Raw genomic sequence first — 18,508 nt, forward strand, 5'->3', positions numbered from 1 at the left:
TTTGCAAACCTCAGGGGGTACGCAGAATTATCTAAAACTAGGGGGTAAAAATATCCTTTCGTCAAACCTCAGGGGTGGTATGTGTAAATTTCCCAAAAACAAAAGTTTCATTATAAGCTCCCAAATGGTTTGCTTGATGAAATTAACAAAGAGGGATGCAAATTTTATTTTTTTTGGGAGGGGGGGGGGGGTAAAAGAAGGACGATAGGAAGATTCATTGGATTATTTAGGATTGTCTCTGTAAGCGAAAGTTGGATGGAAAACATGGGATTAGGGTCTTTCATACCCATAAACAAGTCTTACTAACAAAGTAGGGTGACAATTTCTCCATATTATCTTTGGGCTTGCTTTCTATGCAATGTTTACATCCTTGGTGGCAACTTTCTTCAAGCATAGCCTGGATCTCACCCATCTTGGGCATGACAGAGTATTTTGAAAGGTAGAGATCTTTTTGTTAAAGGTCGTCTTTGGATTGTGAGAAATGGACGAAGTATTAATATTTATAGTGATTTTTGGATTCCCTCTCTACTTGAGTACATGATACATTCCCTCCAACCCCTCCATTAATGCTCTATTGCCTGGGTTGTTGAATTGATTACTAAAGCCTCCTGGGATGGGGCTAAGCGGAGGTCTCTGTTTTCTCTACATGAGGTGGAGGTAGTGTTGAAAATCTCCCTTAGCTCTGATGATTGCTAGGATAGGCTTTGGGGGGGGGGGGGGTGGATTCTTCTCTTTGAAATTTGCATATCATCTCGGAGCTTCTCTCACTCTAGCTTTTCGTCCTCTAGCTCGAGGATCACCGCTATATGAAAAATTGTATGGAAGATTATATGATCATCTAAAGTCCACCCAAAGGTCCTAAACTTCATTTGAAAAGCATGTATTAATCCATTGGGCGTCTGGCTAATCTTCATCACATGAATGTGTTGCTTTTGACCTCCACTCATGTTGTGGGAGTGCCTCTAAGATTGTTGAGCACACCTTGTTGCAATTCCTCCAGACCCTGCAGGCACAGTTTGCTTCATGTGTTTCTATGTGGCCTAATTGACCTATCTTGGATTAGGTGTTGCATTGGGCCACCTTCCTGGTTTGACAAGGAAGGAGCAAGGGGAGTACTTCTCTGCCCATATAGTCATTCTCTAGGAAGTCTGGAAGTGTAGGAATGTTATGGCCTTTCAAAAGAGTATCACATACATCCATGGGTAGATTTGGTGAACATGTGTGTGATGGAGACTTTATTTGTACTTTCCCCTCCCAGAGCTGCTGAACTATCTCTCCCTCCTTGGCGCTTTACTTTCTTGGTGTGAGAGTCTTATCATATATTTACAAATGCTCTCTGTCCCAAGACCCAGGGTCGTGGGATCTTCAGTTCTTGGTAATTATGGGAGCCTTTACATGATGGCCAATATCTGAGCATGTTTTTCATAGTTAGCTATTATTGGTAAAGCTAGGGCCATTTGCCTGGGTTTGAAAGCGGCAGTTGATGATGGTCTCCGTTGCATTGTCATAGATTCCTACTCTCATGTTCTTATCAACTGTTTATTGGATCCTTTGGCCCTTCCCCAATTGTAGACCCCACCATTATGATGGATCTTTATACTTCTTTTACCTTACTTTTAGTCTATATATTTTTCTTTAGTTTGTAGAGAGCACAATGCTTGTATCCATGCTATCTCTAAATGGGCTTTGAGCTACCTTATTTGGGATTGTGGAAGAGTTCTTTTCCGAAGGATTTTTTCCGAACTTTACTTTCCCTTTTGCCATTTGTGGCTTAATTAACTTGCTCTGCTTACGGGGTTTTCATGCCAAAATAATAAAATTTAAAAAAAAAAATTCATTTTTTTGTGATTTTTCTTCATTTAGTAAGTAAAATAATAGAAAATCATCACAAGTTACCTCTTGTAGCAATATCTATACATCAATGGAAAACCTTTATTTCTTCTTCTCGTTTCCATTTTCTAGGGTTTTGACCTATATTAAGCTAATTTTGACCGATTTTGATCCGATTTAAATTGAAACTGATGAAAACCAATCATATGTCCAATTCAGGGGTTTTTAAACCTCGTATAAAATGGTTATTGGTGTGGAGCAAGCTGGAGGGTCCTTTAATTCAACAAATGCTTGTTCTTGTGTGCTAAACTTACTTTACCTTGCTCATTTCTTCCTAATGAAGATGATGCTCTTGGCTCTCGCTTATCCCAAAGATGAAATGGGACTAAAACAAATACTCTCTAGGCTAAACAAAGGGTTGTCTCATTCTTAAGAGGGTCTCTCTATCTACCAAATACACATGCATCATAGTTAATAGTGATCTAACCAAATGATAGGGTTGATAAAGAGAGAATCTATTCACCCACGATGATTCCACGTTGTGATTGAATTATGCGAAGAATGAATGCTATCATTAATTCATGTTCTCTACTATTGAAGGTCTAAAATACCTTTCTCCAATCCAATCAGAGAGAGAGAGAATTAGATCATGTAGATGAATAAATTCTCTCTTCACTATAGGTTATGAGAAATTAGATATAAATGTTAATTTCTATCCAAATTTTCTCCTTAATATTTCAATATTTGTAGGACCAAGTTTCTCCACACCCACCATGATCACATCACCACCCCATACTGGCCCATGAGTCCCCATGAGTCCATGACCTACTTGCTGTCTTTTAAGTAACTCTCCTAAGAGGAGTTCTTAATAAAGGCCCATCACATACGAAGCCCATCAACTCAAAATACTAGGCTCAAATTCTAGGCCCACCTCTTGGAGTTCTAATAATCAAACGGTGGAAATTTCTGAGTTGGTGGGTCCATATGTATAAAAACTAAATTTCTCTCTCTCTCTCTCTCTAGTGCTTGGATTGGAATATTGGATAGCAGAAGGAATCAAAGCGCAATTTAACGAGAGAGATGGACATTTGCATAAATTGCACTTGGTAAATTCATACTGAAAAACCCCAGACCCTTGAGATGGCCAGAACCAGAACCAGAGCCCAGAAGAATCATGGAACCATAAAACTCACGATACAAAAGAAGGCGTCTCTCGTTCACTGCGCGATCTGTGATGTCTCCGCCATGAATGCAAATTCGAAGAGCTTCCAGGGTACCATCTCATTCTGAGATACCCTTTTTTTTGTCTTTCGAAATGGAAGATGAAATACAGAAGCGTAACACTGACTGCGTTTACTTCTTGGCCTCTCCTCTCACCTGCAAGAAGGTTTGTCTTCTCTGAAATCCCTTTCGATCTTCGTCTTCTGTTTCTTCTTCGATTATTACGTGCGTATCAGTTAGATTATGTTTCTATTACTATTTGTATTATGTAATAGGTTCTTTTCTATTTTCCGCGCATTTTTTCCCCTTGATTTGTCTCTGTTTTCTTGGAACCCTTTTAGGGATCTTGGGTATGTCCAGTTGTTTTTGATAGAATGGTGTGTGATTTCTATTTCTCCAACGAGATTGAATGGAATGTTGGGAAATATTAACTTTCTGTCTTTTGATGCTTTGGGAAATAGTTTCTCGATTTCTCGTTTCATTGCTCTTTTCGTATTTAATCGACTGGGCTTCTTTGTTTCTAGGGTTTTTAAAGAGAATTTTGGTAGTGTAGTGAAACTATGCCTCTTTTGCTTTCCCTGATTCGGTAATCGATTTTTTTTTTTTTTGCATTCCTTGTTTTGGCCTTCAAAACGTATTTCTTCTCGCATTGTGTATCTATTCCTATCATTGGCTTCATTTAACTTATCCGGAATCAACTGAGATTCGTTTTGAAACTGGCGGCCTTGTATTTTCGCAAAAGGTTGGCGGATATTGGGCATTGAGCCCAGTTGCTTTCTGTATGTGCCTGCATATTCCAGTTCCTGTTCGTGTTTACATGTCAATTTAGGGTTCAATAATTTATTTATCTAATAACCATATTGAATTATATTTTTTCTTTCCAGGGGATTGAGTGTGAGTATCGGCATAGTGATATTGCAAGGCTCAATCCGAGGGATTGCTGGTACTGGTTGAATGGGAATTGCCTCAACCCAACCTGTGCTTTTCGACATCCGGTGAGATCTTCATTCTATTTTGTATATGTTGTCTAAGTATCAGTTGGGGAACCTATTTGGTTGCTCAAGATCAAAGTTGCATCGGATTTAGATAACCTTGAGTTTAACATTAGAATTAATATGTTTTACCTTTTCCCTAATTGGTCATGTGTAGGACTTTCATGTTACTAGTATCGAATTTCTTCATTGTTTAATGCCTTTTCCTTTTTAAAGGTGAACATTTTTTTTCATAAATTTAATGAATGAAATGATTGCATTTAACAATCTGATATTGCCCAAAATGGAAAAAAGTTCTTAGTTCGATATATATCTTCGATTTGATCTGATACCTATTAATGGTATGTTCCTGAAGATTCGAGGAAGGTTTATTAGTCTTTGTTGTAATCTATGTAATTGGGTGCAGCATGGTGTTCCGTTTTTTAGCACTGAAAAGTGTTCTAAGAGAACATTGCTTTGGGCTGCAAAACATATGTTTGAATTTTTATTTTTATTTTTTTCTAATTTCTCAATAAGCATAATGGTACACTTGGGTTAACATGTTTCCTTTGTTCAATTTCAACTAATCTATTAGAGATTTTCTACTGGGGATAATCCAAGGACATATAGAGGCTTAAATTCTACTTACAGAGAGGCTTTCTCTCTACTTACGGAACCAGCTTCTGCCAAAGGTCCTGTATCTATATGACTGTAAATATTGAAAAGGTTTCAAATTTCTCCGGGGAGGGGGGAGACCACAGATTTACAGGGAAAATGTTTAATGATCCAATCTGATGGACGTTTCTTCAATTGCTACAAATTTGTTAAAAAATTCAAGAGAAAAAGAAAAAGTGCACTTCCAAATCCTTACAGGTAGATAGTAGCCCACAAGGAGCAGGAGAGGCCAAAACAAGAACGAAAATAAAAAAACTAGAGGGAAGGCTCCAGAAGACAGGAACAGAGATGCAAATGGCCAGGCTGACAAGATCCATCAAACACACGAAAACAATTTTCATGAATGGAACAAGACATACCAATCTTTTTTTTTAAAAGGGACCAAAAAGAAACAGACAAGGGAAGGGAAAAGAAGTGGGGTTTGGATACCAACCACCCCATGGAGAGATGGTAGGGTATATTTTTGGTATGATATTTATCCTCAGTGCAAGCCATCAAGGAACACTTGAAAAGTATACCTCAAAAGTTCACTATAGATTCAAGAGGTTCTTCTCTGGTCTTTTAGTCAAATATATGCCTCAAAAAGCTTTCTGGGATGCATCTCTGGAGCTTCACCTGTGAATGCTAGGTCTTGCTGGTTGAGGCCCATGCATGATTGTGATTTGTGTTTCAGGTCTACTCCTTGGGACATGTTTAGGATAACTTACTTTAAGAATGGTAATATTCTTTGCTTCGATGTTCTGAAATCACTGAGCTTTATTTTCTCTCTCTTTTTTGGTGTGTGTGTGTGTGTGTGTGTATGGGGTGGGGGTGGTTTAGCTTGGTTCTCTGATTTGCCAACTGACTAATTTGCTGATGCTTTCACAGCCATTAGAAGCACATACTGAAGCTTTATCAGACCCTACTGCCCCGCTGAATCAGTCATCTGCGCCGGTAAACATGACCAGTGTCCCCTGTTATTTTTATTTCAGTGGGTATTGTAACAAAGGCGACAGATGCTCTTTCTTGCATGGTCCTCCCAATGGTGCTAATTCTGGTTCTAAATCTACAAAAACCACTGGTGTGGTCACTGATGTCCATCATATTGAAACGAAGACATCCACAGGAAGTGGTGCTGGTCCAGCATCAGTAGCAGCCCTTCCTAATCCATCTGAAATCAATTCTAAGCCTGTTTTGAGCATAAAGTCTGGGCGCGATAACCAAGAATCAGTTCCTAATATAGTTGTGGAGCAAAGCCCATCCCCCGAGATATCTGTGCCTGAGTTTGAAGAGGCAAGGATTAAGTCAGAAATCCCAGTTCCTGCAGAAGATTCTATTGAAGGTAGGTCCCCTTCATGTCAAGAACAGAGTTCTGAGGAGCATGCAGCTGCTGGTTCCATTGTGCCAGAAGAGTGGTGGGAATCATCACCTGGATTTGATGTACTCGTGGATGATGGATCAGAGAATTTGGGCTACGAGGATGATCCTGAGTACTTAATTGCCCATGATAGGGATGCAAGGGAGCTGCATAACCATTTGCTCCAGTATGAATATGAAGATCCAGCTGCTTATGATCCCATGGAATACACAGATGCAGGAAATTTGTACAAACATGGTCATTATGAATCATATGAACATTTGGAGGATGACCCTATCTCTGATTATATCCGTAGAGGCTCTGACCACTCGAGGGAGAGGATGGTAGATCCTATATTGTTCCAGAAGAGGAAATTCTTGCCTAGGGATCCTGAAATTGATGGGAAGAATAGTGTGGATCTTAGAGACCGCCTGAGGAAACGCAGGAGGATGGATGATCGTCTGATTTCCAGAAACCCAAGAAGGCATGGCTCGTCTCACCTGAATGATCGGATGAGGGAACGGCCTGGAAGGCATGGAATGGGTGATCCTCTTCATGGAAGACTGGCATCAGAAGTGGGAAAGAACATGATAGGTTCACATGGTGATAAGATTGCTGGGCCAAACGACCACCACAGAGGTAGCGGGTTTAGGCATTCGCAGCCAAGGCATAGCAGGTCCAGGCAAAGAGAGAGAGAAAAAAGAAGGCAGGGAAGGCCAGAGTTTATTCCCTCCGAGGTTTTGAGGGGCACAGCTCCTAGGGACAGGAGACATATGCATGATTCTTCTGAGTTTAGTGGACCAAAAACCCTTGACCAAATCAAAGAAGAAAAGAGAAAAGCGAGGGAGAACAAAAATGGCTTTGGGAGCACAGCGCGTTCAAATAGAAGCACATCTGTGGACTTCCAGGGCCCTAAACCTCTAAGTGAAATCCTCAAGGACAAAGGGAAGTTGTGGTCAGTAGACAATGAGAATGCCAGAAGCAGGTCAAAGCATGGCAATGGTGAGTCCGGGAAGAGGTATGATTATATAAACAAAGACGATAACTATGTAGACGAGGATGATGAAGATGATGATGGCCTTGAGAAGAAGTTTGCCACCATATTCTCTTGAATCAAGCAAGTCCCGTTAGTTAATCAGCCTTTGATATTGAGAAGAATGACTAGCAGAATCTGTTGCTGATCCTTGGGAGGTCCTTTGCCATGCTTGGCGACCTGGGCCCTTTGGTGCTTAGTATTAAGAGTTTTATCCTAGAGTTTAGTTTGGCTGCAGTTTAGATTTACAACTTTTACTGAGAACATTACATCACCATTGGGAACTCCTCATTTTGTGTACAGTGCAGTTGCCATTTTGAAGGTCTCATATGAAAGTTGTTTTGTTGAGCCTTGCGAATTGATGGCCCCTGCTACTGGGGTCATTCTGCATTGCAAAGATTGGTAAACGAAAATTAAATTTCCCCTATGAATTGCAAATGGATAGATCATGGAAGAACCCTCTCCATCTCTTTCTCTCTCTGTACCCCTCTCCTCCCCCCCCCCCTCCCCTCCCAAACAAAAAAATAAAAATAAATAATAATAATAATAATAATGAAAAATAAATAAATAAAGGGCAAAAGTAAGTTCACGAGGATGAGCCATTTTGATGAGCTTGTTGTGGTGGTTCACCAATTTTTAGTTACATGGTAGGGTGATTTGGTCGTTCTGATCTTTGGATGGATATATGTGTAGGATTGGATTAGTCATATGTTAAATTTTACGATTAGGAACAATTAAGAACAATTAAACACTCTCTCGTGTATTGCCATGCATCTTTGTATTTTCCTCATCTTTCAATATGTAGGTGTAGGATAGTCACATGTCAAATTTCAGGATTTAATTTGTATTGGCATGCTTCTTTGAATTTTTCAGTCATCCATGTATGCTGATGCATCTTCTTGTACACCTTAGATTTTCAGATTTTTATTTTTCCATTCGGTGAACACTGTATGGGATGAAATTTATGGAACTTGTGCTATTGTCAACAAATTAGTTTCTATGTGATTTGCCACATGGTAGAAATCTAGACCGTCTTGACAAGTTTATTAGGGTAAATCCTTCCAAAAAATAAAAAATAATAAAATTCAGTACTGAAAATTTTTTGTAGTCACCTAGGGTGAAGAGAGAATTTGTTGACACTATTATTGGATTTGTGAAACATTCTCATCATTAAATCTTACCTACCCCTTACTAATGAAGGTCCTAAATACCTTCATTGGGTTCAGTCAAAGGGTCAGATCTCGTGACTGAAGGGAGACTTGATAAAAATAAGGGAGAATACCCCATACATAATGTAACATAAGGTTGAGACAAATCACCAAATTTTATAGACTAAGAAGCATGAAGGTAAAAGGTGGGCTCTTTGGGTCAGTCTACTCCGGCAAGGTTGTGGCGGAATTTTGATATCACTTTGATCAATGGATCAAGCTGGGTCTCCGGCCCATTCGATAATCTATGGGCTTTAAAGAGTTAAGTAAACGTGGGTTCCATTCCCACGGTAAGGTGCTGTCTCAACGGTGTTACCGGTGGCACCGCATCAGGCCCCATGATCAGGTTCTTATCGTTAACAAAGGTTTTGTAATCAAAATATCCATAATACCACTCCCAGTCCCTGTAATTGGATTTTTCGGATTTCGAAAGCGGCGGATTGAATTTGGGAAGAGCAACAATGGCTGCTGCTGCTGCTTCGAGCTCCGCTTCTGCTTCTTCACTCGGGAGTCTGACGGTGACCCGACTCAGTGAACGCTTCTTGGTGACCCAACCCAGAACGTACCTGACTCTCCCACGCCTCCCTTTCCCTCGTTCCGTTCTCGTTTTCTCCCGACGTCGAAACGATGGCTCCGTGGTAACATCTTCGAAGAAGAAGAAGAAGAAGAAGAAAAACAACGACAACAAGAAGAAGGTGATGATTTCCTCTTATTCATCTTATGGGAATTTTCTCCTTTTCACTTCTCTTTACATAATGATAAGAGCTTCCATATCTGCTCATAACTACTACTCTTACTACAGGACGCTTGCCCAGCCAACAATTAGATTTGGCTCTACTCTTTTCTGTATTTGCTCATTTTAGTTTCGCATATGTGCGTCTCCTCTTTTCTGGCTTCCGTTTTCGTTGGTTGGAATGGGTCTAGTGATTTCACCAATGATGGGCAATGCTTTGATTTGCTTGAAGATTAATGTTCCTCACTTGTTGTCTCCATTGACAAGTCAGTTTGAAAGATTTCTTTTATTGTGTGGGTTCGATGGGTTTGAGGGTTGGAAAGAAAGAAAATGGAGTTACAAACCTGCTATTTAATTTTATTTTTTTTTGGATAAAAGATTTTATTGAGAGGGTTAGACGAAGAAAGAGGGCAAAAGCCCAGTACAGGGAACAATTCAGAGGATTCTGAGAGATACAAAGCAAAAGAAACAAAAAACTATTAGTTTCTAATTACAGATAACCACCAACTGGAGGCCAAGAAACTTGCTGACAATCTTTCAAACTCCTTAGAAGCTAGGTCCCAGAAGGTAAGTAACTCCCAAGTAAGCTTCAAATTCTCAGAGTTTGCTCTGTGCTGGCCCTAAAAAAAACACAACTTCTTTTCTGACCAAGCACACCACACCAGTGAGTCAGAGAGGGAGCATTTTAAAAATGATTTTTTTTTTCCTACTCAAACCTCTAGATTGTCATATAGATAGAGCTCCTTTCAGATCACATGGGATAGGTTGAAGAATCCCAAAAGAGTTCAGAAACGGCAGCCAAAACTTGTACATTAGACTACAGTGAACCAGGAAAAGTCACTGAGGCAACTAGAAATCTTATGCAGCATTCTCAATTCCAACCTCTCTTGAATGATATACTTCCAGTGGCTTTTAAAGTTGACTATCTCATTTGGAGCTGATCACAATACCTGTACCTTTTCCATCACTATGCTCTCCACTAGCTTTGTGTTTCATGATCACAACTTGGGAAACAAATTTGGAAGTGAAGTCAAACATCAGTGTGGACTACCTCTGCAAAGTCTCCCCATGAAGCATGCAGGGTGTCAACAGGGAGCATTGACCGTGTCTTCCACAGCTGTGGATGTAATGTCCTGGTGACATCCAGGCGGCAGGTGGAGTTTTCCCTCAAGGAATATTCTGTTAGGTTGATGATCTCACTCCAAAATCCAATCCTGAACCTGTTCCAGGATGGGAAGTCCCCTACAACCCCTGATTAGAGGTGCTGAGTTGTTAAACTCATTTACATGTCCGATGTTCCTAATTGTGTTCTTGGTTCTAGATAGGTTTATTTGTGTATAAACTACTTTTCAGACTTTCAGTATGATATCAGATGAAACAATATTTTGTTATTATTCCAAATTAATAAAATGGAGGCTTTTATTCCTCTTAATGTATTTTAACTTTATTAGAGGCATCGTTTTCTGCAAGCCATTTAGGGTGACAATATAAAGCATATTGGTTAACTTTCAACCTATTCAAAGGCCTCCGTTGGTGGGCTTTGATGTCTTCAATGAGTTGGAAAATTTAAGATTTTGTTGATTGCTGCCCATCTTGCAGTTTTATTCAAGATGAGAAGCTACCAGCATTAAAAATGCGCTGGCTTTCTTTCTGAGCTTCTCCTTTCCTGAGTTAGACGTACACATAAACTAAATAAAGTAAATGCAATATTCATATGTTAATTGCTTGATGATGGACATCCTCCTTATTTATGGATACCATGTACGGATGGCCTAGCCAATTTTGTTGCCATTTTATCAAATGTCTAATTAGGTTATTTATGAAGCTTCTTGGTATCTCTAATTCCATGGATTCTATAAATTAAAATCTACATTGGACCTTTGTCAAGTGTTTTTGTTTATCTGAAATCTTTGGCTGTTTTAGTATTCAAAATATACAAACTCATTCACTTTGTCTCTTCCAGCAGTGTTTGCCTCAAAGTGATGATCTGGAGGAGGAGGATGCTATCGAGGCTCTTTTTCGTCAGCTGGAAGATGATCTTAAAAATGATGACCCATCTATGGACGATAGTGACGAGGAGATAAGTGAGGAAGACCTAGCTAGGCTTGAACGTGAATTGGAAGAGGCACTTGGTGAAGAGGATGAATTATCAGTGATGCTTGACTTGGCTGAGGACCAAATAACAGGTCATGATGATGTTGACAAGGAGGAAGATGAGGAGGAAGATTTGGAGGACGAGGAGGAAGATGAAGATGAAGAGGAAGAGGACGAAAAACCATTGAAGCTTAAAAATTGGCAGCTTCGACGATTGGCTTCTGCTTTAAAGATTGGTCGACGTAAAACTAGTGTAAGCACTCATCTGTTCTGTTTCTAAATGTGGTGATCTAATGAATCTTGTTTGCTTGGCATAGTCATATACATGGGATATTCTAGGGTTTTAGAGCATCTGGGCCAAAATTCGGAGGCTGTTCTCCTCCAAGCTCCCTTTAGACTAAAGTTTGACCCTGTTAGACCATTCTAATAAAATGTTATGTCATATAGTTTTTGAGAAGTAAAACATGCCCATTTAGTGCAATATGGAGTTAAGGCTTTGAAGCCTGGTTTGTAAGAAGGTTCTCTGCCATGTGAAATAGCTGATTTTGAAAATCCATAACTTCCGTCTGATAGAGAGTATTCAGGATTAAATTATTATCTGGAGAAACTTTGGTAGGCCCAATCAGGCTGCTGCATATATCCTTGTAAGGAGTGATTTGATTTATACACAGACAGACGAGTGATGTATAAGAAATTACACTATTTTCTATGATGACCAAAATACTCCTTACAAGGGAAGGGGGGCATCAAGCATCCTAACAGTTATTGGGTTTGCTGAGGTCTCTATGTGGATGTGTCTCAAACAAGAGAAAAGAAACATGACGTCTTTTTGCCGCATGGTGGAAGCTTTTTAGGATGAAATTCACCACAGGGTAAGATGGTTAGGTGGCAAAATGTGGATCAATTTTGAGCTGCCATATCAGTGGTCACATTTAGCAAGAAAAATGGGATCAAAGAATCTTTATTTGTCAGTTTAGTTGGTATGGCTGAGGAGTTTGGACATAGTAGCCATTTGACCCTATATCCATGTGATGAATTCCAGCCCTGAAGCATTTCTCTTGGAAAAATGATCCCTCTTTTCTGGCCATTTTTTAATTAAGAACTTTAACATTGATGGTTGATATGGAAAACTGGAGAAATCCTGTACATAGTGGGCCATCAGCTGAGCGGCGTATTAAGAAACTTCATACGTGCTAAGTCCAGATGGATGCAAATTCCATTATTACACATTAGCTTCCTTCCATTTGGCCGGAATTAATTGCCAGATAAGAAATCTGGGAATGTATATGTCGGTAGGTCTCATGAGATCAGGTCAATTTTGGTGTTGGAAATCATCATGATGCAACCTGCAATGATTACAAAATTTAGATGGACAAGAATGAATGAACCACCAATGTGGGAATATGGAAAATTAAGTTAATTTAATTTAGTAGATACATGGTCAAAGATGATACTCCACATTCCTTTTGACTGGTGGAAAATATGTACCCTTTTAACTCCTGATAATTAGCAAAAATATCACATACTGAAAATCTTTAGAAAATTTGGTCTTCAATCTGGTAAGAGTAGGGAAATGTCCACTTGTTGATTTCTCCCATATGCACAGCACTATGGAACTTGATTCCATGAGCCTCTTCGTGTTTGGCCTTTGTTTTGCAAACAGAAACGTCGAGACACAAGCCTCCTTGAACAATCATTATAAAGCAACAGGCTTTGTATGTGTGTGTGTGGGAGCAACAGGTTTTTTTCTTGTTGTGTGTGTGGGTGTGGGTGCACGCACATGCTAAACAGTCTAAATTATGAACTTGTTAAATAAAGTACTGCATGGATGGTGCTGACTGAGCAAAGGTGGAAGACAGTTTTTTGGCCCCATTGGCTTGTGCATTATCTTGATGTGCATACTGTGGTAATTATTAAATGCCTTATCAGCTTGTGCATTCTCTTGACGTGCATGCTATGGTAATTATTAAAGGCAAGGTTCAGAGGTGTGGGATCTCGTTTCAAGGTTTCGACACTGGGTTTCGACCCTGGCTTTCGTTTTCGATCAGGCTTAATACCAAGACAACACGGAGATTTCAGTCAGCTTCAACCGAGATTTAGTTCCATGATTAAAGGCATGATTTATCCTTCATATATGGTCTTCTTTTCAATGTTATAGTAATCCAGGTACGCAATCTAGCTTCAATATTATAGATCAGAAAACTTCTATTTTTGCAGATTAAAAGTCTTGCGGCTGAGCTATGTCTTGATAGGGCAGTGGTCCTTGAATTGCTTCGTGAGCCCCCTCCAAACCTCGTATTGATGTCTGCTGCTTTACCTGATAAAGTTGCAACAGCAATTTCAGAGCCTGTAATTAAAAGCATGGAGTCTTCTCCTGTAGAAGAGAAGGTTGATGTTGTAAAGCCCGAGACCAAGGTGAGAGAACCAGTACATGTAATGCAAAGTAGATGGTCCACTCAGAAGAGACTGAAGAAAGTGCATGTTGAAACCTTTGAAAGAGTTTATAGACGCACAAAACGTCCATCTGTAAGTAAATTTCTTTTTCTATACATCTGCTAGTAAAATTCCTTGTATGTTGGTGCAATGTGTTGGTAGAGAATATGTCAGTCAAAACAGCATCAGATAAATGGAAATAAATAAATAAAAAAAAAAAAAAGAGGAAACCCGTATTGTTCTTTATGGAATTATTGCTTGTTGCTAAAAATTATGTGAATATAACAGTAGTCATGAGTCGGCCAAAGAACAATACAGCAATTCATGTTGGCTATTTAATATCCAAATTCATAACAGATCTGGAAGAAATAGATATCCTTTTAAAATACTTGGAACTGGTGTGCAAATGGGTACATAAAAATTGCTTGTAAGCATGTCTTTTTATTGTGTTGCTTTGACTCAAAACGTCAAATGCTCATTGATACGTTCAGCTTTGATTCTTTGTATCTTTTGACCAGCTCAATGGTTGCTGTTCCAGTGAGTTAATGAGTTAAAAATAAAAGTTACACTACCATAGGTTTTAACTCCCTTGCAACTTCAGTTTTTGACATCATAAATGTACTGAGAAGTTCTGGAAACAGCTTCTCTGTGAAAGCAGGGGTAAGGCTGCGTACATTATGACCCTCCCCAGACCCTGCAGTGGCGGGAGCCACGTGCACTGGGTACACCCTTTTATTTATCAATTTAAATGTTCAAACATTGCTATAGACAAGAAATATTTATTCCCTTTTCCAATATTTTTCATGTAATAGTGTACTTGTACTATGATGGATTTTCCAAGTTTGCCTGTTTGCTGCTCTAGTATGAGTTCTAACTTCTTATTACCTGTATTCTGTAATATTAAATACTATGATGACTCTCATAAGACATTAAAGTTCAGTAGACTCCTTCCCCATTTACCTTGTATGAATATGATATAGAGGGGCCAAAAAGCCCCCAACTCAAGAACAGAAGTACATGCTTATCAATTCACTCTCCCATCTTTTGGCATTGCTAGTTTCAATGGTTGGGTTGGTCTGTCTTGGCCATCCATTTTAGTCATTCATATATACTGACCTACCTAGGATACCCACCACCCATCTGATGGCATATTTGTGGGCATAAAGGCATAACTGTTATTTTACTCATTCATAAATAATTGCATGCATTACAATGATTTTGTGGATGCTATTTTAATTTTCAATGGGGTTACATACGTAATGTGGCTATTATTCAATCTATACTGTCACTCTGGACATGTATTAGCTGTATAGGAAGCCTTTGATCCTTACACCTTGCTCAAAAATGACCATGCAGAACACAATGATCAGCAGCATAGTTCATGTGACTAATTTACCACGGAAAAGAGTGCTGAAATGGTTTGAAGACAAGCGCACAGAAGAAGGGGTCCCTGATCACCACCTCCCGTACCAGCGGTCTGCTCCTGAAACTGTCTTTAGCAGTTAAATTGATCTGTAAAAGCTGGTTTGAATGTATTTAAATATGATTTCCTTTTTATATTCTATAGAGTATTTTGTGTTCATCTATTGCTGCTGCTTTGACACTTCCAGGTCTCAAGTTAAGATGACTTGTAAAATTCCAAGGGTAGATTCTAGCACTTCATAGGTCCTAACTTCTCATCTGCCTTCAGGTCACAAATTCAGAGTCATAAAATGCGTAGTTCTACCCGGATATGGAATGTCTTCATCTTGTCTTCATCTAGTTCCATGTACCATATGGTGGGACCTGGCCCCTGTATTAAAGTGGGACTCTCCCCCAATATTGGATCTGATTAAGGATCCATACCTCACTGAACCACTGAGTGTCAGCCTTGGAAAAATTTCCTTAATTTCTTGCAACTTTTTTTTGGCAGGCAATACAAAGGTAGCTCTCTTTCTGCCACTTGCTGGAGAAAATTGCAATAGGAAAGTAGTTGATGTGGCAACTTTATTGATCCATTTTGGAGCTGCCTTTTCATTAATCATGTTTGGAAAAGACCCATCCTTCACCTATGACCTCAAAAAAGCCTAATTTATCTTTAGATGATGGAATTTCTTATTCTCCAATTTCTAAATGCTAGAGGGAATGCTAAGTTGCTTATTTTATCCTTAGGTACTGGAAAACCCACATTGACATGATAACTGATGATAATCTTTTAGATTTTAATTGACTTGGTGGGATTGGTAAGTAATATTCTCCCACACCCCCTAGTATAAGGCCTATCCTAGAAATATTAATAGAAAATCATGTATTTCCCCAGTTAAATCCATTATATATTATTTATATGTAAAATAAGAAATAAATAAGTCGAAATCTTTCATGACCTTATTGACCTGACCGGATCAGAAAAAAATAAATTACCTTATTTATATTTTATATAGTTTATATAATACGGTTGCGCTCCTAATTGAGTTAGCTTAAGTTGAAAAGCAATAGTTGTGGATCGACTTGTAAGGGGATTTTTTTTTTTTTTTTTTGGTAAGAGCTTGCAAGGGTTGACAAATTCAATTAAGTTGATTTGGGAAATTTAAATAAGGGACTTTATAAATGACACTTCTATGGGTGTATTAATTGTCCTTTTTTATTTAGCTCTCAAAAATTCATATGGAGTAATAAAAAGTTATCAAAACAATTTGAAAAGTAACTTATCATTATGTTATAATTGTTTTTATTCATTTTACCAGTATACATGTGAAATAACGGATTTATCCTCAAATCTTTTACATTAAACATGCAAAAAAAAAAAAAAGATTACAAATCATAGTTGTCAAATTGTCTAGGTGACACAAGGCATTGGAGAGTTTATAAACATAAGATGACACAAACAAGACGACTAAGGTTCCCACCTATGCGACCAAGCGACGTGTTGATAATTAATTACAAATTATTTAACACCTTAAAGCTTATCAATTAGGAAATCCTTCTAAGAAATATCATATGTGATGCTGATTATAAGCATGCTCCATCATGCGGAAAATAGTGGATCATTGAATCCATCGACCTTAAAAAAATTAAATTTTTTTTTTTTAAAAGTGCTCCATCCATCAACTGCACTCACAGTCCCAATCTGACATCACCGGTTCCAAACTTCTCCCTAAGTCAATGAATGGTTTGGGTGGGGAGGTTGGTACAAATTTCGATGTCCACCAAGTGTCCCATTGTTGGTGCACCCATGTGTTCTTTGGGTCCTCTTGACCCTTCCTCTATATGGTCTCAAGGAAATAGTTTTTCTTTTTTTTGGAAGGAAAAATCTCATACCCAAGTTGTACAAATTAATTATCAAATTCAAATTTAGAAGTTTCTACACAGATTCACTAATTAAACTAGTTTTGACTTGGATTCAAATGGTTGGAGCATTTTCTTATACATTTCTCAATTAATTGATTGATATTACTTAGTATTAATCCCAGTAATTATTGAGTTCTTACCTTCATATATAGCTAAGATGGGGGGGTTTGGATGAATACTGATGACTAGTCAAATAAGTACTTAGGAATAAAAATTAAAAGAAAATTAGGAATTTTGTGTAATTGAAGTATATAATAAAGTCATAATTACATCATTAGCTATAAGAAGTTTATTATTATTATATTTTGTGGGAGACATCACACATGCCCACTGCCCCTCTCTTCTTTCTCTTCCTCTCTCCACATATATACATATATAAAGAAAGTTGTCTGAATAAGAAGCATATAGGCTTTAAAATTCTCTCCTAATTCATTCACTTAACAGAAATCTATAGATCCTATAACAGAGTGTGTGAGAGACAGAGAAAGAGAGAGGGGTTGTGGTCCATCATGGCTGGTCTGCAAAGGTCTACAATATCGTTTAGGAGGCAAGGTTCATCAGGGTTGGTATGGGATGACAAAGTATTGTCAGGGGAGTTAGCTGAGATGAATAAGCAGAAAGAAGAAGGAACAGAAGAGCACAGGGAGTTGAGAACAAGCAGAAGTGTAAGGGCAGGGAAGACAAGAGTAGATCACCACCAATCGGATGCAACGAAATTGGAGCGTAGCCAGTCGGAGGGCAGCCGCCGGCGACGGCAACGGCAACGGCAAGGACAAGGGTACCGGACTGAAAAGGAGGTCTTACCTGTCGTAGACCCACCTTCTCCTAAAGTGTCCTTCTGTGGCTTCTGTACTGTCTTCAAAAAGCCAGAGCAGCAGATTCGTAATCATCATTCATCACCTGGCCAGTAAGCACAAGTCCTAGCCTTGGCCACTTATTATGTTAATTGCTGGAGAGATCATTTGGCCTCTTTTCCTTTTTTTTGGTTTTTCTGGTTGTTTCTCTATTGAAAATACAGAGATAGAAAATCCAAGTCGATCAATTCCATCTCAAAGTTTCAGAATGACATGAGATGATCAAAGAAAGACATGCAGGTCTGTCTAAATATAATAGACATGGGACCATTAATTACCACCATCATCTTCTTTAATTGCTTCAATTCTCTCTTTCTTTCTTTATTAGACATGGTTTTGTAGTTTTCTTGTATACTTTTGAACTTGTAATGCTTGTGCAGTTGTGCATATGGGGGTGTCTTCGTTTGTTTGGGTCCTGCAGAAATGATTTTGATGTATAAACAAATCCCAATGAAAATTTTGAGGTTCCCTCATCTCTCTCTCTTTCTAACTTAGTTTTTTGAACATACATATGGTGTCTTTGTTTGGGTCCTGCATAAATTATTTTGAACTCTCTCTCTCTCTCTCTCTCTCATGGATTCAGTGCATAGTATCGGATCAGATATCAGCCATCCTGAAACCGATACAATACGGACATGGGTCAGCACAAATTGGCTTATATTGGACAATTTTGCCCTTGATTTTTTTTAAAAAAATTAAAGTTTTTGACAGTTTTACCCCTAATCTATACTATTCCATTGATACGGATCGGATACCCCGATACCTGATACAACCAATCCGTTATCGATACCTC

At 38.7% G+C, this 18,508-nt stretch overlaps 2 protein-coding genes across 2 annotated transcripts; both read left to right on the forward strand.

Moving 5' to 3' along the window:
• Nucleotides 1–2,953: 2,953 nt before the first annotated feature.
• Nucleotides 2,954–15,116, forward strand: LOC122650987 (zinc finger CCCH domain-containing protein 32). Its single transcript, XM_043844339.1, has 8 exons — nucleotides 2,954–3,217; nucleotides 3,936–4,046; nucleotides 5,565–7,142; nucleotides 7,305–7,388; nucleotides 8,685–8,969; nucleotides 10,971–11,354; nucleotides 13,319–13,627; nucleotides 14,891–15,116. Exons 1-8 carry the CDS (start codon nucleotides 3,080–3,082, stop codon nucleotides 15,038–15,040), a joined length of 3,039 nt encoding a protein of 1,012 aa, XP_043700274.1. The 5' UTR covers nucleotides 2,954–3,079; the 3' UTR covers nucleotides 15,041–15,116.
• Nucleotides 15,117–17,163: 2,047 nt separating this feature from the next.
• LOC122650988 (uncharacterized protein At1g15400-like) lies at nucleotides 17,164–17,772 on the forward strand. The gene has a single exon (XM_043844340.1). It carries the CDS (start codon nucleotides 17,371–17,373, stop codon nucleotides 17,770–17,772), a length of 402 nt encoding a protein of 133 aa, XP_043700275.1. The 5' UTR covers nucleotides 17,164–17,370.
• The last annotated feature ends 736 nt before the right edge of the window (nucleotides 17,773–18,508 follow it).

Source organism: Telopea speciosissima, chromosome 2 (genome assembly GCF_018873765.1).
Source record: "Telopea speciosissima isolate NSW1024214 ecotype Mountain lineage chromosome 2, Tspe_v1, whole genome shotgun sequence".
NCBI lineage: Eukaryota > Viridiplantae > Streptophyta > Magnoliopsida > Proteales > Proteaceae > Telopea > Telopea speciosissima.